The 23,648-nt window shown below is 44.9% G+C and overlaps 1 protein-coding gene across 1 annotated transcript in view; it reads left to right on the plus strand.

Annotated features, from left to right (window-relative positions):
- cadm4 (cell adhesion molecule 4) overlaps positions 1–22,575 on the plus strand; it is a 160,174-nt gene extending 137,599 nt beyond the window's left edge. Inside the window, exons 4-8 of the mRNA XM_061081630.1 lie at positions 3,531–3,692; positions 5,426–5,516; positions 10,461–10,633; positions 20,767–20,895; positions 22,138–22,575. Of these exons, the coding sequence (XP_060937613.1) occupies positions 3,531–3,692; positions 5,426–5,516; positions 10,461–10,633; positions 20,767–20,895; positions 22,138–22,247 (665 nt within the window). The 3' untranslated portion in view covers positions 22,248–22,575. The remainder of the gene's footprint in view (positions 1–3,530; positions 3,693–5,425; positions 5,517–10,460; positions 10,634–20,766; positions 20,896–22,137) is intronic.
- The last annotated feature ends 1,073 nt before the right edge of the window (positions 22,576–23,648 follow it).

A 23,648-nucleotide genomic window follows, 5' to 3' on the forward strand; every position in this document is an offset into this window, starting at 1 on the left:
TAATGTTGATTGTCCACTTACCGTTTCTGCATATGCAGATGATGTTAATATTTTTGTCTCCAGCCAGGGGGATATTCAATGTTTGCAGGATACCCTGTCCCTGTATGAAAAAGCCTCATCTGCTCGGGTGAACTGGGCAAAGAGTGAAGCCTTATTGGTGGGACAGTGGAGGGTTCAGGCAGTGCCCAGTCTGCCTGGAGGTCTCGAGTGGGGGAAGGAAGGCCTGAGAGTGTTGGGAGTATTTTTGGGCACTGAGGGTTTTCAAAAGAAGAACTGGGAGGGAGTTAAGGAGAAAGTGTGCGCTCGGTTGTCTAAATGGAAATGGTTGCTACCCCAGTTGTCGTATAGGGGAAGAGTTCTGGTGGCCAATAACCTGGTCGCCTCGACTCTTTGGCATAGGCTCTTCGCTCTGACGCCACCGGGAGGCCTGATGGAGGATGTTCAGCGAGTCATCCTGGACTTTTTCTGGTCTGGCCGGCACTGGGTCCGGGCAGCAGCCCTCTACCTGCCTGTGGCTGAAGGGGGGCAGGGACTAATTAACATCCAGGCAAAAATTGCCTCTTTTAGACTCCAGGCTGCCCAAAGACTTATGTACAATTGCGGCCTAAGCTGGTTTGACACAGCTCGGCTGCTGCTGAAGAGAGCTGGGCGATTGGGCTTCGAAAAACAGCTTTTTCTTTTACAGCTTGAGGATGTGGACCTAACTGGACTTACACCTTTTTACAGTTCGGTATTGCAGGCATGGCAGATCTTTAAGGTTTCACGTGCCACAAATGAGATTCCGGGCATGTGGTTGTTTGAGGAACCTCTGTTTTATAATAATTTCATAAAGACTCAAACACTGCAGTCTGCCAGCCTGCGAGCCTATCTTAGGGAGGCTGGCTGTACCAAACTGGGGCATCTGATGAAGATGACGGCAACATCTGTGGAAGCCCTAAGAGAGAGAAGCAACATCACCTCCATCAGGTTGATCAACCGAGTGGTGGAGGAAGTCTGTGCTGCCCTGCAACAACCTCTGAGGGAATTTGCACAGAACCGCACTCTATGTGACCAGTGGAGCGAAGAGGGAGAATACAGTTTTCCCGCTGTGTCTATCGCCCCAGTTGCGGGGGAGTGGCAGGAGGGAGGAGGTCAGCTGCTGTCTCTCACAACCCCACACCTGGAGAGTTTTCAGGCTGCAGGGAAGAAGGATTTGTACCGAATCTGTTCTAAGGTGCTGAACCTGCGCTCTTTGGCAGGCATGCAGGAGTCGAAGTGGACGGGTTTTTTTGGTTCGGACGTTTCCCCGAAAGGCAGCTGGCGGTCTCTGTACAAGCTGCCCGTTGAAAAACGGACAGCAGACCTCCAGTGGAGGATTGTACATGGAGCGATAGCTACGAACAGATACAGAGCGCACCTGGATCCAGAGCAGGGGGAGGAGTGTATTTTCTGCTCTCAGAGCGAGACCCTGGTGCATTTATTCGTTCAGTGTCCTCGGCTGACAGTGCTGTTTGAACTTTTAAAAAAGTTGTTTCTGGGTCTAGGGGAGAAATTTTCTTTTGATTTGTTTATTTTTGGCCCGAAGTACTGTGCTCAGAAGAAGAGTGTACACACATTGGTGAACTTTTTATCTGGTTCTGCCAAATTGGCCATTTGGCTAACACGCAAGAACCGGGCGCAGAGTGTCGGTAGTGTGGAGCCGGTGTTGGTTCTGAAGGGACTGCTGAAGGCCCGACTGAGGGTGGAACATTTCTTATTATCAAATGATGGACGATTTGCAGGGTTTCAGACACATATGGGCTGTTGGAGGGGTTTTATGCTCTGTGGGGAGTGACGGAGAGCTGAATGTAAGTTTCTGATTTGAGAAACACGCTCTCAGGTGGACGTTTTTGTTGTATTTTAGGGATGTTTTGTTTTTGTTTTTTTGCTCCAAAGGGATGATGTGATAGTGATCTGCTGTTCTCTTTTGCAGTGGTAAAATAAAGGGATTTGAAAACCAAACCTCTGGTTGGTCTCCTCTCCTCTTCACTCGTCTCCTCTTCTCCTGTCCTCTTTGTTGGTCTCCTCTGCTCTTCACTCGTCTCCTCTTCTCCTGTCCTCTTTGTTGGTCTCCTCTCCTCTTCACTCGTCTCCTCTTCTACTGTCCTCTTTGTTGGTCTCCTCTGCTCTTCACTTGTCTCCTCTTCTCTTTGTTGGTCTCCTCTCCTCTTCACTTGTCTCCTCTCCTCTCTTTTTCACTTGTCTCCTCTTCTCTCCTCTGCGTTAGTTTCCTCTCTCTCTCACTCGTCTCCCCTCCTGTCTCTTGGTCTCCTCTCTTCTTCATTGGTTTCCCCTTCTCTCCTCTTCTTTCCTCTAATCTTTCCTCTGCTCTCCTCTCCTCTCCTCCCCTCTTCTTCTCCTCTCTTTTTTCCCTGAGCTAAATGAACTGTGACACTAAAGGTTAGCGGCAGATCCCGTGCAGATAGGGGGGGGAGCACTCTTTAATTAAGACACTATCTTTCCCGCTGCTCCCGCTCATCTGCTTTCATGCTGTCCTCTCTCACGCTTCGATAGGGGCTTACTTTCATTTGATCGCAGGCAATAATTGAAAACTCAGCGCGATATAAGTAACACTGTTGTATTCTGCCTCAACGGGCACAAACTCGCCCAATACGTGACCGCGTCGAGCCCCGTTAGTTCGTCCCCGTTGTTCCTCCGCCCTCCTTCTGGCTCTCCTCCTCCTCTCTTCTTCCATCTTGATTCCTCTCCGTGTCTGCCACGGCACCCTGATCATCCTCTTTCATGTCTCGCCTCGTCTCGCCATCATGTCCATTTTGCCGCCCTCTCTTTTCGTCTGAGGCCTTCGCTTTCGTCTCTCAGCCTTTGACGCCTCTCTCTCTCTATCTCTCTCTCCCTCTCTCTCTCTCTCTCTTTCTCAATCCCTCTCTCTCTGTCTGGCTCAGTTAAAATCTCAATTCAGTTGTGCATATTCTCCCTTTTATCCTTCTCTCTCTCTCCTCCATCCTTTTGTTGTAGTTTCCCTTTAATACACACACACACACACACACACACACATACACACACACACACACACATCTAGTTGATTTACCATCCACAACAAACTGTTCTGCTTTTTATAATTACCATGAAATGTAGATGCAAATTGCTTTCACTTCTCTCTCTCTCTCTCTCTCTCTCTCTCTCTCTCTCTCTCTCTCTCTCTCTCTCTCTCTCTCTCTCTCTCTCTCTCTCTCTCTCTCTCTCTCTCTCTCTCTCTCTCTCTCTCACCCACCACTCATCCTCCCCTCCGCAGGTACCCCGCTGCTCCTCTAAGAATCTCGTTCATCTTTCACTTACTTCATCTTCCTCTCTCTGCTCACTTCTTCAATCCCAGCTCCTTGTTCTCCTCTCAAAGTCTATCTCCCCCTCTCTCCATGGGTGTGATGTCTCAGCTGAGGGGTGGTGAAAGAGGACCGGCCATGTTTTGGCTGCTTACTTGTTTCCCTGCCGCCCCACCTGTCCGCTCTCCTCTCCATCCTCTCATCCCCTCTGTTCTCCCTGTCTCTCTCCAGGTGTGGTGTCCCAGCAGGACAACGGGAAGACGTTCAGCGTGTCCAGCACCATCCGGATCCCCGTGGAAAGGAAAGACGACGGGGCGGCTCTGAGCTGCGAGGCGTTCCACCCGGCGCTCGGTGGACAGAGGAGGATCCGCCACTACCGCCTGGATGTGAATTGTAAGTCTTTCTTTCAGGTATATGTGTGTGTGTTTACATGTTATTTCCAAGAGCCTATGAACCCATCTTAGAAACAACTTAAATAACATATTGCTCAATACCAAACACTTCACAAACGCAGATTATTCCATCTGTTGAGTCACTTGAGTTGCCAGGCTGTTCATTAAAGTCTTTCACTTCAATGTCAGCCATCAATTTGAAGCATTTTCAAATAGTGGATATCTTATTTTTTTTTTAAGAAAACTCATTTATACACAGTCCAGGATTTTAACAGAGTGGTAACCAGAGCTGCCCTGCAGGAGAGACCTGCTCTCATTAAAACCTAATACATACAAATCTTGTCATGCAGCGAGCGGGTAGAAACAGGCCTGTGGCCAGTTTGGGATCCTGGCCTGTGGTTTAAGGAGCAAACCGTCGTCAGCTGATAAAGCCTGAGTCATATTAGTATGTGCGATGGTCCCAGTTCTGCTCTGGGATTGAATGAACTTTGCTGGCTTATTTGCACTCTTTAGTCTGCTCTGAAATCTCTGCACATACTTCTCTGCAATCGAGGGAGGTGAATGCAAAGAGTCAAAATACAGTGACAGACTTCAATTTATAATTGGCCAAAGCCTAATATTTCACTCAGGGCAAAAAGTCCAGCTCGAGCCGTGTTTTCATTTCAATCTGAGTTTTCAATATTTCCCCAAATCTGTGAAAGGTTCAGTGGGATAATGGTTGAAACGTTGCACAGCTATCATTTCAATATTTTTGGGAAAAGTCACAATAAATCTGTTGAATGTAAATCCATTTTGTTGGCACCTAATCCTATCAAACATGATTGCTGCTGTCACTGCAGTTTTGTCACTTCTGTCTTTTGTTTTTTGATGTGAGAAAGAACAACTGTCATCTGTTTATAATCCAGTAGGATTAGTATCTAATAATGCTGTTTATGTGCATGAATGTGTTTGAAAATCTTTCATTTAAAACGGAAAAACAAAGTTATAAAGGAAGCACGTCAACTGCCACTAAAGGGACCAGATTTCAGAGAAGAAATTAAAACTGTTATAGTATAATTGTTTTGGTCCCATTTTACGATGACAATATCCAACAACTCAGCCAGTATCCAATTACTCCAGTTGCGCTCTCATATCAGTACTGCAGACAGTTATCAGTTCTTATCTGATTAAACATCAATAATATTGAAGACTCAAACATTCCACAACCTTGTGTAGATATTTTCATAAAGTACTTCTGGTACAATTCATTCATCACATGTACATTAATGGCTGTTGATGGATAATAATGTGTAATATTCAACAGTCCTCCCAGTCTGGGCGCTGGTGGTTGCTCCATCCGGAGAACTGGCAGTAATGACCAACTGTCAGTAAGGATTTGGCTTCCCATCGCTCTGCTGCTGAAGTAAGAGCAGTACGGCAGCTGCTGGAGCGGTGGGCTGCTTATGATAACAGGTGTCTCAGCCGTTGTTTTGTCGGCTGGTTGCCTTGGAAACAGATGTTAAAGACCCTACCTCCTGCCGATCAATCACTTTTCACTTGTTCCTCCTTATTGTTCCCTCTCTTGTTGTCTCTGATTTTCCTGTATCTTGATTACTATTTTTCATTCCTATGATCGCCGCTCAATTTTAATCATTCCATTCATTTTGTTGTCTTGTGCTTTTCCTGTTTTTCTCTCTCACTCGTACAGATGCTCATTTATCTTCCCTTGTCCCTTCTGTCTCTCTCTCTCTGCAGTTGCACCCACAGTGAGAATCGTTCCTCCTACTGGGATTTTGCGAGAGGGTGACTCGCTTACCCTCACCTGCTCCGTCACCGGGAACCCGCTGTAAGTCTGTGTGTGTGTGTGTGTGTGTGTGTGTGTGTGTGTGTGTGTGTGTGTGTGTGTGTGTGTGTGTGTGTGTGTGTGTGTGTGTGTGTGTGTGTGTGTGTGTGTGTGTGTGTGTGTGTGTGTGTGTGTGTGTGTGTGTGTGTACCATAGAATGTTTATAAAGATGGAAGACGCTTCTCCATTTCCTCCCGAAGCTAAAATATCCTGAATACAAACGCTGCCATGAGAGTCGGAGCAGACGAGATCCTGGTGTGGAGCGACTGTGCCGAGGAACAAGTGATTGATGCACTTGATACATACTCAAGTTAATCTCAGCTGCCAATTATTCAATTCAAAGAACTTTATCCGTCCCTCAAGGGGAAGCTCCAGGCGAGAGGGAGAGTGAACAGAGGTGCACCGGCAATCCACCCACTCACTTAAAAGTCAAGAGTAAATACTGAGAAATCTAAAAAATACAAATAAATGTAGAAAGTACAAAAAAAGGAAAAAATACAAATATGTGTGATATATTTTTTGGGCATCAAATAACTCACTGAAACGAATTGAAGAAACATCAACATTTGATAAGAACTACCCAAATGACAGAAACCAATTATTTAATATGTACTTTTTACAAGTTTGGTCCATGTCTCATCCACTTACATGGAGGAGGTGGGGTTCATCACCTATACTGCAGCCAGCCACCAGGGGGCGATCAGTTCAGATTAATTGGCTTTACCCTTGAGGACTCGCGTCTTTCATCCTTATAAACAGTCTATGACGACATTTATGAGGATACTTTTGTGCCATTTTATCTGATCTCAGTTTACCCGACATGACACAAACCTGAAAATCTGGAATACATTGAAAATACTAGTTCATATTGAAGGTTCATTTTCATTGGTAGTAAAGTTAATAATAAAAAGCCAGAGAAAACTCACTAGACGCTACAGTTGTTTTATAAACTTTATTGTCCTCTAAAATGTGAATCATCTCTTCTTTTACTAAAATAAAAATGTGTGAAACAATGATGGAGTTCATTGTCTAAGCAGGTTACATGACTTCATTTATTCATCACTTTTCAAAAACGCAGTTGAATGAAAAGTAGAATCATAGATCATCATCGAGCTTTCACTTCCACAAGATACTCAAACGTGCACATTCACCAGCTGGCACCAAACTCTTTCTTTTTGGTTTGTCCTCACTTTTCTCTCCTTCTGTAATGAATTCACGACAAAATAATCACAAAGTATGAAAGGTTTGTCTCGGCACAGCGTCCGTGCTGACAAATTGGCTTAAGGATGCACTGAGAGCTTTTGATTGATGAGGACATGCGGGAGGTTGCCAAGTGTAATGTCAGCCCTTACAAGCATAAAATTTCACAAATGATATTAAAGGCCAGTAAATGCTCATATTGAAACAGTCTGGGGCAATTGTTTGGCGCCACTACGAGGATGACATTTAGGCCCGACCATAAATTAACAGTAGGTAGCTACAAGCCTGAAGGGCTCGACTTTCATTCTGCCTCTCTGTTTGGAGGGAGACGTTTTCACTGTCCTCTTTACTTGCCTGGGATACCTTTCTCCATCTTAGTGCAGAAAAAGCCTGAGCTAGGAGCATAGCAGTTAATCGTAAGGGTAATAAGTATCTGGTAAAGTTTCTTGGTAGGATTAAAAAACTAAGAAAACTAAGAAAATGTATAAATAATAATAATTAATTTTGATTTGAAAAATGTCAAATGTTTTAAAGATCATCAGGCTTATTAGTGTTTTAACCCACAAAAACAGATGCGGTCATTTCGAACAATGTAACCGTCACATACTTCCATCCTTTACGTTGGCATGGTTGCTAAGCAATATTTCCACTAGAGGTCAGTGAAGAGTCGAGAGTCTCAGCGAACATGGTGATGGAGGCGGTTATGATAATGTAGCTCAAAAGTAGACGTGCCCAGCTGAAGGAACATCCCATAGATGCCTGTATTTTTGTTACCAAGTCGCAAGAATCTCCTCAAAACATTGAGGCGGTGGACTAGGAGAGGCGGTGGACTAGTGGCAGAAAGTTGGACTACTGGCAGAAAAAGGTCTCTGGTTCGACTCCACGGAGTTTCAACAAAAAACTTACCTGGATAGAATAACAACATAAAGACGAACCTGGATCTGTCCAAAAGTTCAAAAGACTATTCTCCCTACCCTGTCTAGTGCCCCTGAGCAAGGCACCTTACTCCCCCAACATCTGCTCCCCGGGCGCTGTACATGGCTGCCCACTGCTCTGCTCTGTGTGTCTGTCCAAAGATCACACCAGATGGGATAAATGCAGAGGACTAATTTCCCCATTGCATGAGTGTGTCTATGCATGTTTGTGCATGTGTGTGGGATAAATAAAGTGTATCTTATTAGTATCTTATGACATTTCTTGAACTTTTGACAACAACGCCCTCTCTGCTTTCTGGTGGTACTGCCGCATGAGTTCAACTTGTTTTCAGAAGACATGCACAAATACGGACCACCTGAATTCAGAGGGGTCCATCCATTTCCATGTAGGTGTGAGCGTCAAGACATTGTCAGGATTAGATTAAGCAAACGGAGGCAATGGTCACTTTCAGTCCCACAAGAGCAGATCATCATCTGTGTGTGTAAAAAGACAAGCGCACTCATTTGCCTCAAGATAGCAAATCACCGCCATTGTGCCTGACCACACTTCATTTTGAGACCAAAATGGGCTCAGGTGGTTGCAAGTAAATTTGCTATTCAGCCTGGGAGCTGCTTTGTGCCGGGAGAAAGATCGAACCCTCAATGTTTGATGGATAAAAGATAAAAAACCACCTGATCCATATTTTATTACATAGAGAACAAAGACGAAAAAAGCCTTGAGACTGAGTATTCCTCTGGGGGCTGGGGGGCGTTTAAGGACACTCGAAAATGAGAGTAAATAAGGACGTATTACAATCGTGTGTGTGTTTAAGGGCCGAGCCAACCAAGCCAATCAGCAGTCAACACTTTAAGAGCCAAAGCCGGTTTTCTAGTGTGTTCACGGCCCTTTGTGCACTCTCCAGAAGGGTATTGGGTCCTAAGCTCTTAAACCCTCCCCGAGATGGTCCATCCGTCTGTGGGCATCAAGTCCACTAAAGCTCCCTAGTAAAGCAGCCAACATGTGTGCATGCTTGTTGGTGTGTGTGCGATGACTTTAGAGAAATCCCTACAGCCGCGCTGAAGCTTTGCAACGGCTGGTTGGGGAAGCTGTGTGTGTGTGTCTATTTGTGTGTAATGCAGGAGTGTGACTCTGAGGGATGGGGCAGCGTCCCACTCTGGACTTTGACCCTCATCTCACGCTGGACTGCACATACACACTCACAGACCCACAACAGTCCCTTGTCTCCCACACGCCGGCTCTCTGGCCCTTGTTACCGGCCTGTCAAGCTTTAATGACCAATTATGTGCCACTTCCTTTCAGTGAAGGGCGACAGTCATTGTTTGTCTCTTATAATAAGACATGGAGACAATATCTTGTCATTTTGCTTATTTGCGTGTCACCATTCGATGGATTTACCACGTGTGCGATCACATATATGTGTGTGTGATAGAGGGACAGAGGCAGATCTTGTTAGTGCACATAGAGTGTGAGTGTGTGTGTGGGACAAAGCAAGCAAGGGGTTTAATTAGACTTCCTAAGGGATTAGAACCCAGATGAGTCAGAATTGTAATCTGGCCAGGGTGGCATGAGCCATGACACCCAGCCAGACACACACACACACACACACACACACACACACACACACAGAGCCGTGTTCACCATGGTGTCTCTGTAATCCTTGCCCTTCCTCTATGCTCTGCCTGCCCATCTTTCATGACCAATTTATTTTGTCTGTCTGTTCCTACCTTTCATCTCCCATCACACCATCTCCTCTCCCCTCAGTCCTTCCTCCACCTGTAGTAACACGTTTCCCTTTCCTGCCGCTTTGGTGTTTTCCACCATTCTCCATATCTGATCTCTTGTTTCTCTATCATCTGCCCCTTCTCCTTCCTGTCAGCCGCTTCACAGCATGGCTGCCCTCTGACTCCTCATTATGTGTCAGGACGCAGTCCTCTGTTGCCATAGGCTCTTTCTCCAAACCCCTTTTACTCTTTCTTCTTGAGTCAACCTTGGGCTCCTGTACCCTCTTTGCTCACCTCTCCTGTTGATGCTTCAAACCCTTTTCTCTCTCTTCACTTTCTCATTCAACCCTTCAGCCCTTCAGGTTTCCTGGAATGTGGTTACAGACATTTGCAAGACTTTCAAATAATCGCTTGGTTTTTGGTGTTTTGGCAAGTTACCTAAAAAACTTTATCAATTACACCCTGTTAGACACAGTCAACTTTACTGACAACATCTAATTTAACAGGTGACCACATGCATCCATTCAGCAAAATGAGACTTGTGATTTAAATAATCAGATGGATCATTAAGTGTGTTATGTTCTCTTAACATTAGCATTGACATCCAGCTAATTTAGCTCTATGAGACGGAGCAGTGAAGGAGAGACGAGCAGTGATTGGCACCGCTGGCTAACGCTGACTAATCACAAGTCGATATGTGCGGTCACTTTATCATGGAACGAGAATGGATCAGTATAACTTCTCAAGCCTATCGAGCTACTTAGCAAGCGGAAGAAAGATATAATGATTAACATTAGTCTCACATAACCAGACCTATCGTCACTCATCCATTTAGTGCCGTGCCAGAGCTGGAGAGTCAAATATATTCAGTAGTCTCAAAATATAGTTTAACTATTAACCTCAGTTACCTCAAAGATCAACATGATTCCAGTCAATCCAATTCGATGTGTGTTATGTCAAGTGTGGACAACTGGAAGCCGACTCCAGTTCACTGAACAGCCACTGGTGTCATTAGTGTTTTCTGAATGTCACAAATCTCCAGCCAATCGGTTAATTCGATGTTTGTTTTCTCTCTTGTCGCGTCCACCAGGCCCAGGAACATTCAGTGGTCAAAGATTAATGACACTTTACCTGAAAGGGCAGAGATCTCCGGCCCCACCCTCCAGATTTCCCGTCTCAGCCAATCACACAACGGGACTTACCTGTGCCAGGCCCAGAACAACTACGGACGTGCCGCCGATCATTACACCCTCCTGGTGTATGGTGAGTAACCATGGCTACCGGTTATTTATTTGCTGAAAGTTTTCTCAGAATGTCCACAATTACTTTAAAAGTAATTTTTTCCAATTGATCTTTTTCTTTTGTTGTTTTCATGTGCTGTCAATTGTCAATTGTCTGAATAATTTCACGTTCATTGAATCTTTTGTATGTTACATTTCTCGTCCTTGTGTTTTGATAATGTTTGTTATTTCTTTTTTTTTTTTTTAATCTTTTGAATTCTATTGATCCTTTTTTATCTCCCCAGTGTCTTTGCAGTCTGGCTGTTCTGGCGCTAGGCAACACATCCATTAAATCTTGACGCTTGTCTCATTTGTCTTTAAGCTTTTCTTTGTTTTCCTGATTTGGTACACAGCAGGAAACCTCTGCTGAACCTCCTGTGCAATTGAGTCGGCAGAGGTATCGATCCCACAGGTGGATGTTGGCCACAGAGCGCTGATACTAGTCACCAACATCATTATTCAGGCTACCTCTCGTAAAGAACCCATTTATCATCTCCCCTGTGACCCACTCCTCTCTTAGAGGAATTCAGAACAAGTTAAAGTGCAATACATAAAGATACTCGATGTTTTCACAACTTCACAATACAAGCGACAGATTCAGAAAACTCGTTAACACACACTGCTTAATCAGCCTGAAATTTTGGATTTTAAATGGCAACAGTTGGCTATAAACAGCATCTGTTGCAGTTAAAATGCAGGCAAATTAACTTTGATTTGAGCGAATGCATCCGAGCGGGAGGAAGATAGCGGGTTAAGGGCTTTTTGTTGTTAGGTTTAACAAGTTTTGCAAGATGTTGCACCTAGATTCAGTGTCGCGGCTAAATTCTTAATGAAGGTTGACCCAGATAGTCTGCACCCTGTGGCTCAGAGAGGGTGACGGCGGAACACGCAACATCACACGGGAACCTTGAATCACCACATTGTTTCGGGAAATGGGACAAACTTTGGCATATTAAACATCTGAGTAATGCTGCAGTCGAATAAGAACAAAATAGGACCAGTGAGGTTTTAATGAAATAGCAGCAAAAGTTAAATTGCAATGCTAGCTCATCATTAGAGGCCTCTACAACAACCAATACCTTTGTGGTTTGCCCTAATTGCATGTACACCACTGCTCCTTGGCAGGTTTGCCTTTTTGATCTGCAACCCCCTGCTGGCAGCCCGTGTCATTGCACCTTTGTGCCTGATTTGCAGATCAGAGGGAAACGGGTGGATGGAGGGAATAAAGACATGAAATCTTATGTAACATTTTTCGACTGCTTTTGGTTTGCGCCCCCTCATCTATCCATCACACTACTCCCATTCTCTCTCATGCGCGCACACACACACACAATCAACAATCGCACTCATGTACAAGCGCGCTGAGCATCAAACGGCACACATAATGGCAGATTTCCACAGGCATCAAGGGTGGCAACAGTGGCACGATGAAAGGTGACATACCCACCCACTCCCCCATCCCTCTCCCCTCCTCTGTCTCTCCTTCTCTATCCTAGAAGGTTCCACACGTCGAGCTTTGCTGTAGAAAAATGTTCTGTCTCTTTCCCACTTCTTAGGCTTTCTGCATCACAATTTTCTTAGCTGTTGGCTTCATTTGTTTTTCTCCGTGCCATTTCTTCCTTCCCACATTTCACCATTTATCTTCTTTATGTCGCTCTGTGCTGGCCATTAATTTGATTTATCGCTGTTTTTTTCCTTCTAATCCTCTCGTTTTTTGGGGTGTGTTTAAAGTAAAGAATTGAGCTTTGACCAAAATCCATAAAAGACCAGAAATCCACAAAACCAGCATAAGCCGGGCGCAGCCCCTCTGCTCTGCACCATGGATTTCCAGCAATCAGCTTTTAAATCCTCCTCTTGTAGCCCAGTATCAGTGGTGGTTTGCTGTATTTAAAAAAAATGAAAGCACTCTCCCACTGGGCAGATTGTTTCGCACCTTATCTCAAAGAGCTCAGAGTTGTTGATTCAGCCATCATATTAACTCTAGACGGCTGAAAGTCACTCTTGGTTTTCCCTATGTCGCAACTAATGATGGAGTGTTAATTTTTTTTCAAGAAATGTCAAATGGACTCTTTGCATTTAGACTATAATGTTCCCAGTGATGTGTTTGTCGATTTAAATATGGCATAAATGCAAACTGCGCGTCAGCCACATCACTGTCGATGTAAATAAACCACCGTGGATGATTTCATTCAGCGTTACTGAAGTGCTGGTTTCTGATCATCAAATTTCGTTAAATAGGTTCATCAGTTAATACTGAAAATAAATATGATTCCAAGCTGTAAAATATGTTAAGATGACTCATCGCTCTAAAACATTTCTGCAGTGGGTTGTCTTTCATTTCAGCACCCACATTATTACCGTAGCTGTCTTATAATAACTCTCAAATAGAGAATAATAATAATTATCCAATTAAAATAATGTCTCATTTCATAACAAACTTCTGAAGATGAAGTGACAGAAATTCTTCTCTTGCTCCTCTTTTTGAGCCCTTTCAATGTTCTCCTACTCTCTTTTCCTTTCTCTCCTCCTTACTGTTCTCCCACCATTCCCTTCCTTAACATCCTTGCTTTCTTTTACTCTGCCACATGTTCTCTCCTCTTTTACGCCTCTTGTCCTCTTCCTCTCCGCCTCTCCACTCCTCCCACACCCTCTCAACTTTTCCTCACCTTGCCACCATGTTTGCCAGTCGTTCTCGGTTCAGCTGCAGTTCAGCCTCTTTACTCATAGAGGTCCTTGCTTTCTGGGAAAAGGGCAGCGGGAGAAATCAGTCGGGCTGAGTGGGGGGTTTGGAAGGGATGGATAGAAGGGGTGAGTGAGCGAGGGAGGGAGGTATGAAAAGACAGAAAGAACGGCGATGGAGGTCGAACGCAGGTTAACGTTCAGTTCCACTGTCTGTCACTTAAGTTGGCTCCCACACTGTTACCAGAGGGAATACCAAGGTGCACTGGGGGAGTGGAAGCGAGGGGGCAAAGAGGGAGCGCTGGAGGAGTGTGTCGTAATGGATGAGTCAGCAGAAAAGAAACCATTATATTGCAGGTGCAGAAAAACCACCGGCGCTCTCTCATCTCTCTCGCTCTCTCGTTTCAGCCTTCCCTCTGTGAGAGTTATCTGCCATCGGGGTCGGCGCCGAGCGCAAACGGGCAAAAGTGGCTGCCAATTTGTTGCAGGTGTTTTTTGAGGGGGGGGGGCTTTGTCCCTGGGTTAGTTCTGGAGAAGGAGATCAGAGGTAGAAAAGTCACCAGGGAGCCAGGGCCGAGGCAAAGACGTGACAGATTGAAGCTGAGGTTTATTTAACTGGTCACAGTGTGTGTGTGTGTGTGTGTGTGTGTGTGTGTGTGTGTGTGTGTGTGTGTGTGTGTGTGTGTGTGTGTGTGTGTGTGTGTGTGTGTGTGTGTGTGTGTGTGTGTGTGTGTGTGTGTGTGTGTGTGTGTGTGTGTGTGTGCATGCAGTTTAATGAGTTTATGATTTAGTGAAGAGTGTGAGACCTTTCTTGTTTGTGTGCGTGTATGTGTGTGCATGAGTTAGTGCAATGAAATTAACTTTCTGCAACTTTCCGAAAGTTACTAATGATGTAAAGTGGAGGAATTGTTGTGAGTAAGTCAAATGCACACACACACACACACACACACACACACACACAAATATTACACACATATTACACACATACACACAACAATCTGCACAATTCCAATTGAATGTGCCCTCTGATGGTTGTTTCATCTCTGCCACCATTGTTTAGGAGAAATTGGATTTTTTTTATATGTGTGTATACGTGAAGGTGCACGTAAAAGCATGTGACTGGGAGGAGAATGCTGCTGATTGTCTGCTGAAAGCCCGGAGGGCTCCCTTATGTAATTGAACTGAGTCGCTGCACTCAGATGAATCGCCGAGCCAATAAAACCCATTAGAATTGAATTGCATGAGAGAGTATCGGAGGTGGAGGGAGGGAAAGATAGAGATGGAGAGAACTGTTAGTGTTTGCATATATGCAATCAACTTTTGCATGTTTATGTGACTGTGTCTGAATATGTCAGGCAGGAAGCAAAGGGAAGAACATAGAAACTAATAGTTTTACAGAAAGATTCATGGAAAGTAAAGGAGAGGGATAGAGGGATGAAAGGAGGGATACATGGTGAGATGAAGAAGGATGCTAGGTGACCAGGGATTACTCTCGGCCTCCTCCACTGTTGTAATGAGCTGTCAGGGTAATTGGAATGAAAAACACAGACCTCGATTTAATGAAGTGAAACTTTCAAAAACAGAATGAAAATGGGAAAAAAAAAAAAGGTGTCAGAAGAAGCCAGACGCAGATAAAGTCAATTTTGTTTGAGAAGAAAAGTCTTCGCTTCTCTTTTCCTCAGCACATGACACCGCGCCTCCGTCGGTGTCTGAGACAATCAGCGCTGGCCTCGGCGGTGAACCTCTGACCGAACATCTAACGCCGACGCACTCTGATTGACAACTGGAGACACTGCTGCTCCTGGCAAGGCCCTTATAATTAGAGACAGCGAACATGAAAGCGTAACGGCGCTCATCCAAAATGGTGGCGCGGTATCCTCAGGCGCACTTCTGCAAGAATTAGATACAAGGAGAAACGTCATTATCGCAAGTGCCGCACCATCCATCCCTGGAAATAACACGGGCTGCGTGCCTGATTGGCAGCCATATAGTGGTAATGAGTAACAATATGATGTGGGGGGGGGAAATGACGCTTTCGGCCAAGAGAGCGACCGCTGTAGCATTCCCCTTAATTAAGTTGAAGAGAGGCAGTGGGGGGGAATGTAGTCACTGAGGAATAAAACTAGAGAGGCAGTCGAATGAAGGCAAGGGAAAGAGGGGAGGGAAGGGGGGTGCAAGTGAGGGAAGAGCGCTCGGTTTCAGAGAAGCGAGAGATGGGGGTGGAAAGATAAGGAAAAGTTAGAATTAGTGAGGAAGAAAACTATTTTAAGGTTGTCCGGGATAGTCGAGAGAAATTCATCAGCGTCCACTTAATTAGTGCAGCGACCCCGGCCATTACTCCTCAGGCCTGAGGCTCAGTCGACAGCCACACACACACGCATACAAATATACACACACACACATGCAACATACTGTACAAGAGAGCATCAGCACGCACACACACACACACACACCTAGATAACTGTAGGGTAAGTTCTCTTTTCTTTCTGACTGCTGCGATTTACCTGCTCCTCCTCTCTCTCTCACTTTTTCTCCACAAGAAAACTCCCCTTGTTCCACAATATACATCATGTACATTTCTTTACAGAGGGAAGACGACCTAGACAGAGCTTGAAGAAAGGAAGAAAAAGGGGGGGGGGGGGAGAGGGGAGGTATAGTGCTGACACAAGAAGAGTGCAAAAAGAGATTGATGATCTCAGGGCCAGTGGGAGAAAGGGAGGAGAAGAGACGGAGGAATACTTACCAATAAATTACTCCTGAGAAGAAAGGGCAGCGGCAGTGTGTGTGTGTGTGTGTGTGTGTTGCAAGCTTTTGTGAGTATATTATACAGTATATCTGTGCGTGGGCAATTAATAATTAGTATGGGTGTGTGTGTTAGCATGCTTTCATATATTTAATAGAAAAAGCTGTGTGTATGTTAACGTGTGTGTGTCCTGAGATGAGTACGTGGACTTTGTCGTACATTGTGGTTTTTGATAGATTGTTTGATGAAGTGGCCTGTTATTCACTTCTACACACACACAAACACACACACACACACACTCACGTACACTCAGCCATTATGTTGTGTCTTTAGCGGCAATAGGGACTTGTCTCCTTCTACCTCTCTACCTACCATTGTGCCTCAGCCATTGATTTGGAGAATGTGTCATGATCCAAGCTATTGTTCAGCCCTGAATGAGACAGTCCCTGCATGGCGGCGTTCCAGTGGGAATGCATCTGTCACAGGCGATGTCTTTGTCTCTCCTGCCATTGTACCACAGAAAGTGTGTCAGTGATGGAGAGAGCGCTCCTATACATTCCATTTGCCTCGTCGATGAATGTCAGTCTGCCAGGTGTAATTCTCCTCAGACGCTGTTTTAATGCATGTCTCACCCATGGTAAACATTTCTTTACCTCCCGCAAACCGGCGAATAGAGATTCTCCGGAGAGCGTCTTTTCTCCGCCGTCTTTATCGCTTGTCAAGGGGTCGAGATCGATTCCGTCTCGCACTTTCAATTTGGGGAAATAATTAGTAACATTTGTCTCTGGTGGTGAAACGGCATCAGCCTCCACTGCTGAAGAGCGTGTTTCAAATAAGTCTTTTGTCCATTTATTGTGTTTTACATGTGTGCCTGCTTATCTGAACTCACTGGAAAAGAGACGAGTCGTCCGCTGATTATCAAGCAGGCTCCTGAACCGGAGCCTCTTTAATATTCAGCCATAATAAAGCTCGCTTCCTGTTTTATGTGCAGTAGTAACTTTGCTATAAAAACCCTGCATAGATGCCTGTGTGGAAATGTCACTGCATGCTGTAGATAATAGTATTTGTGTACATGTGTGTTATCCCTATTCCCTGTCTGTCTGTAGATAATGTGTCAGTCACTACCTCGGCCCCTCCTACTCCCACCTCCACTCAACATATCACCTCCCATCCCGTCACCCCAACCCTCCTCCCATCCAGCTTCGCCTTGGACCCCAAAGGTAACGCACATGCACACCTTTTCCATTCCGCCTCCGCCGCGCTCCATCTCTCTCCTCGTCCTTTCCTGCTCTCCTTCAGTGTCTCCTGCTCCCCGACTCATTTGATGGCTCTCGGGTGGCCTGTGCACACCCTGTTTCTGCTGCAACCTTCCTTTGCCCTGCATCATGAGCGGACGTGCGTCTGCAGACACTTGGGTATGCACCGTGCACAGCCACCCACTCTCCCTCTCTTTCTTATCACTGCCTGTTTGATGCACCCCGCACACACACACTGCCCAGTCAGCATTTGTGTGCGTGTGTGTGGTTGTGGGTGGGTCCCTTGGGGCTTGGTGGGTACTATTAATGAATCTGTGTTAAGAGTTTAAGGAACTGGCAGCACATTCAACCTCTAACTGACTGACACCGGCCTCTGGAGGACTAAGAAGATGCTACACAAACTTATTTATCTGCACACACACACACACAAACACGCACGTGCAGAAAAAGGGTAAAGGGAGGAAGGAAGGAAAGACAGAAGGATAGAAAGACAGACAGATGATAATAGAAAGACAGACTGAAGGAAAGATGGACAGACAGGAAGAGAGACCAGGGGTCTTGGTAGCTGTCTAATCATGGGAGTGTTACGCAGCAGGAGAAAGACAAGTGTGTGACAGTGCTGCGGCCGTGTGTGTGCATGCATATATGAGTACTTGCACTTATACCTCTGTGAGGACCATTTTAAGCATAGACCTTGCAGAGTGAGGACAAGTGAAATCCTCAAGGACTGTTTGAGGGTTAAGGGTTAGAAATAGGTCGAGGTTCAGCATTTAGTTTGGATGTTTAGGGTAAGGGAATAGGGAATGTGCTGGTTCAATGAGAAGCCTCACTAAGATAGAAGCAGTAGAATGTGTGTGCACGTGCATATAAAACACGCTTTCCCTTTTCATATCCATTTATCTCATAGATACACTAACACAGCCATGGTATCTCCTCTCTATCTCCTCGCCTTCGGCCGCTCTCTGTTTCCTTGAAGCCGGGATGAAGCAAAGGGAGCGACAGCATCCCTCTTGTTCTTCTGCTACAGCTGCGGCTGCCGTCTGTGGCGGTTGGAGCTTGTTCACCTGCTGGGCTTTGGGCGCAGATGTCATCGATAGTCATAAAAGCTGCGGGTTGAACTGTTCGGGGAACATTTGGTCGATGGTGATGTGTCATTCGAGAGAAACAACCTTCTTTTTTGATATCGCCACTCGCCAGTCATTTGGTGTGGAGCTTTGGGCGCCAGTGGATTAAGAACCCAGCGCTTGCTTTTTCATTTCCCTCTGAAATATTGCTTAAGCCTTCTGCTTGATCATATCAGTGTTCCTGCAGATGCACAGGTTTCAATTTTATCATACACAGACACACACAAGTCCACATTTGATCATGTGGATCAGCAGTGGTGGAGCAAGAACTCAAACATTTTATTTACTTACTAAAAGTGGAAATGAATCAACAAAAATATAAAAGTTAAAATACCACATAATGTTTATATTCAAAGTAGTAAAAAGTTAGTCAAAGTTAGAGAGTGCTGTAGCAACTTCAGATATGCCATTCTCCCTAATACAGGTTTTGAACCATCTAAAGGATTTTGAAACTAAAAAAAATAAATCTTAAGCTATAAAAACTACTAGTATTACTTTGAATATATTTAAAGTATTTAACGTTAAAGTACTTGCTGAATATTCCCTAATGCCACGTTCTACTACATCATCATGGCTCTTGGTGGAGGCCTCTTCCAAATCCATCTCAGATGTGTCTGTTCAACAGTGATGCTGCTGCTGCAGGAGGCGGGTCTAATGTTGCCTGGTCACTCTGATTGGATCAATAGATAAAATCTCATTGATTTTTTAGATATTGTGATCATGCAACACAATGCTCTGTAAACATTTAGTGGAGTAAAACCATATACGGCACATATATGCTGTTATATGTAGTGGAGTAAAAGGGCAAAGTAAATCTACTTTATTAAAGTACAGATACATGAAAATTGACCTTAAGTAAGAAAATAAATCTACTTAGTTCTCTGGGACCAGGTAAGCTCAGTCTCTTCCTGTCCTTCATCTCCTCCATCACCCTCTCTTTCCTCTGCTGATCTCATATGTTATCACTGTATTAATGATATGTGTTTTAAATCCGCTCTGTCACGCTCCAGGGGCTGCATCAATAACACAGTGTTCTTGCCCGCTGTTGGTCTCACCAGCTCTTACACAACACCCCCGCCAGCGCCATAAAAAAAAAGGCTTTTTGTTATCGTCAGCAACTTGGACTCAGTCTCAGTATTTAAGTGCAGACACAAAGATTATCTTAATTTGTACTTTACTAAACGTTTCTGTCTCTTTCTCTGTATCCCTGAACTCAATCGCCTGCTTTGTCAGATAATATTTCCTGCTGAAATTGCACAGAGACCTGCACTGTATCTGCATGAACCCAATCTGTTTCTTAAGTGTTGCTGTATGAAGGGCTGCAGCAAACAGTTGAGCTGTTGATTAGTTTTGAAACTCGACTAATAGTTTAGTCCATGTCAGAAAATTCGGAAAAATTGCATCACAATTATCCAGCGTTCTCAGGTGATGACTTCAGAGTTGTTTTTTCTGACTTTCTTTCCTCTTCAACAATCAATTTGTTATATCACTCTATTAAATTTAAATTGATATAAAACCAATCCTGAAATACAGTAAATCCTGATGTTTGCTACATTTTAAATAAATAAATATTTTTAATTTTTCCTTGATAAATGTCTTAAATAGAAAACCAATAATGTAAATGTGTCTGTCAGTTCATTTATTGCTTCATCTAGTAATCATTGCATCACTAACCTACAGTTTTCTCTTTTCCTCCCTTTTTGTATTTTTCCATTTCTACTTTAAATTACTTCTACTGTAAAGTTGGTTAAATAAAAAACAAACTGAGGTAGACACAAATAACTTCTACATAACCACTGCTGCGATTTTACATTACAAAAATGTCAGAGAATTTAATTTGTCTGTCTTATCCTTTTTATTTCTCTGGACTCGTCTTCTGCTAAAGTGTTTGATTCCATTTCCCAGCGCTGGCTACCTGCCGTGTAAACACACTGAAAGTCCCCTCATTCAAAATGCATTGTTCTCTTGACAGGTGCTTGGCTGGAGTCGGGTTTTTTACAGGCTGACATTTTTATTTCTTTATTCTCTCTCTTCATTTCTCACCCAATATTACTGTCTGGCATTCTCTGCAGTCGGGAGGGGGGGGATGAAAGGTGATAATGCAAGATATCGACTTCTCTTTTTGCTCCTACGTGCTCTCTCCCACAGGGTTAGGGTTCCCACACTGGTGTTTTTAATGCACTTTCTGTCTCTCGCTTTTATTTCTTTCATTTTTGATCTTTGACTCCACTTTATCTCCATAGTTTCACTTTGCACCACTCGCTCCAGCCCCACACGCGTTTTTTAATGGCCTCTCTGTTGTTCTTCCTCCCAGATCCCGGCGCAGTGGTGGAGACTCACAGTGCCGTGCCATACGCAGTGATAGGTGGTGTTCTGGCACTGCTGGTTTTCACCGTCATCTGTGTCCTCATCGTCACCATCTGGTGCTCCGTCCGGCAGAAAGGTAACACACACTCGCACACACTCGCACACACACCCACACACACACACACGAGTTGCACAAAAGTTTTTCTCTCAAGCAGGAGGCAAATCTTGGCACTCAGAATATTTTATCACATTTTTCACAGCCATGCTTTCTCATTTCTGCCGTCAAAAAAAAAAAAAAAAATCACTGGGGGCCCGTTATTGCCAGATTCTTCCAAGTAATCTTTTAAACCAAGGGTGTAAAATTGTCAGCTCAAAGCATCTCAGGATGGGATGCTCCTCTCCAGTCGGGCACGGCCCGTGATGGACGACCTTGGCCAGGATTGTGGCAGAGATAGGGTGGGGGTGGGAATTATAGGAGTGGTCCTATGTTTTATGATTATATGTTAGTGTATCAAGGTTCATCTATTAAAAGCAGCCTTCCTGCATTCCCTATCTTTTTAAGTGCCCTCACTTTGGCAGCCTTCTGACTGCACAGCAGCTGCCAAGAAATGATCCTGGATCAGTGTAGCCGGCTGCAAACAGCCATTACTTACCCTATGGCTAGACAGGCCGTCAGTTAACATTCTGCATGGCTTGACCGCCAATCGGCGCAGAGACAGGGCCATTACAACCAATCAGTGTTGAGACAGGGCCATTAGGGCTTTGTCCTGGGACGCCGTGACTGTCAGCACGCCAGTCACCCTCTGCGGTAGGGAGAATGAGAGTGTCACTCACCCCTGGAGTGAAGGGACACTCCGGCAGGAAGATGACTTGTGAGGTTCTCGCCCTCTGTAACCTGCACGCCACCGAGTCATTAATCATACCAACCTGCGGGGCGCTCAAATGTATCTGATGGGTTTTCTGAGTGATGCACGTGCCGTTGTTCTCTCGCACCTAACCTTCCCTCCACTCTTTTCTGCCAATCTCTCCTCCCTCCCTGTCTGGTGCTCTCTGTTGTCTTCTCCACCTCCGCTCTCTCCTCTTCTGTCTCTCCTATTCACACATGCAACCCCACTACCTTTTTTTAATATCCACCGGTAGGCTCGTACCGTACCCGAGAGCCTATTCTTGCTTGGTATTGACCTAACAATCAGTTAACTAATGAATTAATCATTTACAGGTATGGTATTCAATAATATATATTGCGCTGATTGTTTTGATAATGCTGCATGGCACTGGAGTGATCATGACGCTTTTCCACCTAACCTTCCCCCTCCGATCTCCCTCTTCGTCTCTCTCTCTCTCTCTGTCTCTCTCTCTCTCTCTCTTTTTCATCCAGGTTCCTATCTTACCCATGAGGCCAGTGGGTTGGATGAACATGGTGAGGTGCAGGAAGCCTTCCTCAATGGGAATGACGCCAGCCAGGGCAAGAAGGAGTACCTACTGTAGCCCTTCCCAGTCCCCTTCTCTTCTGACCTCAGCCCTCCATCCCTCCCCCTCCCCGTCTCCCTCCTTATATACAGTATACACACACAAACACACACACGTACACTTGTACACAATGCGCCATAACAGGCAGCCTTCTGAAAAACGACTGTATACAGATTCCGCACACAGCCAGTCCAACCTGCTCCATTCCAGCCCATATCCTCCACACACACACACACACTCACACACAAACCCAGAGACAGACTGAGGAAGCGAGAGCCTATAGACCCACCAGCCATTAACGAATGTGCCATATACTGTAAGCCGGAGAAACCGGGGGGTAAATGGAGAGAGCGAGCGAGCGAGCGGTGGGGGAGAGGGGAGGGGAGGGAGGTTGAGGTGCATGTAGGCAATAACAAAATTATGCCGTAATTATTTTGATCGAGAGGCAAGCAGGGAGCACAAAGAAAACTGGCATTCCGCCCGTTGCAGCCACCAAAGTGGAAGCGGAATTAGAGGCAGATGACTGCTATAATTCCATGCCTGGAGAAAAGCATTTCACAAAGCTCAATCTTTAACCTGCGGAGACAGAGGCAGCCAGTGTGCTAGGAGGGACGGGGGGGAAACCGGGGAGAGTTGACCAGGAGCTATCGAGCAGCCGGTGCTAGAAAATTGAAATTTTGTCGAAATTGCCAAAGCATCTTGCCTACAGAGCGCCGCTCATATATAATTTCATAACAACAGTGGAGCGTGTAAGCCCAGAGTCCCGGGAAGGATCCATACTTTATGAACAAGCTAACTGTCCTCTTTTGCTTTCCCTGTTGGGTGAGCTGCCAATAACTGGTATTTTCACTCTCGCCGCACTAGTGAGGAGAATTAATTAAGTCCTTCTTCCTCTCCACTCACCTGTTACCGTCCTCTTCCCTCTCCCTTATATCTCTTGTTCTCTCCGTACGCCGCTCCCTCAATAGCTCCTCCTTTGTTGGCTCCTAATAATGAAAGGATTAGTGTTGGGCTGCGTTCCCGACAAAGAAGAAAGGAATATGACTTGCTAAGGCATTAAAGAAAAGCTTAATTATTTTAGAATGTCATTAAGAGGATAAAAAGGTTTAAAAGTCTTATTAAGAAGGGCAAGGGGAGCAAAAGCAAAAGGAATGAATGGGAATAGGACATGGGTGGATGTTTTCTTCCTGAATGCTACCACACACATGCAGATACATGCACACATTCATACGTACAGTGAACACATCCACAGAACAAGTATACATATCTCTGAATTCATTATTTGTATAAAAAATGAACAGCAACATAAATTAAAACATAAAATGAAACTTTTAAGAAATAAGAAAAAATGTTTACTATTGAATATCATTATGAAGCAACTATACTAACACAGAATATTAGCCTATAGAGGTGCAAAGC

This window comes from Limanda limanda, chromosome 11 (assembly GCF_963576545.1).
Source record: "Limanda limanda chromosome 11, fLimLim1.1, whole genome shotgun sequence".
NCBI classification, from domain to species: domain Eukaryota; kingdom Metazoa; phylum Chordata; class Actinopteri; order Pleuronectiformes; family Pleuronectidae; genus Limanda; species Limanda limanda.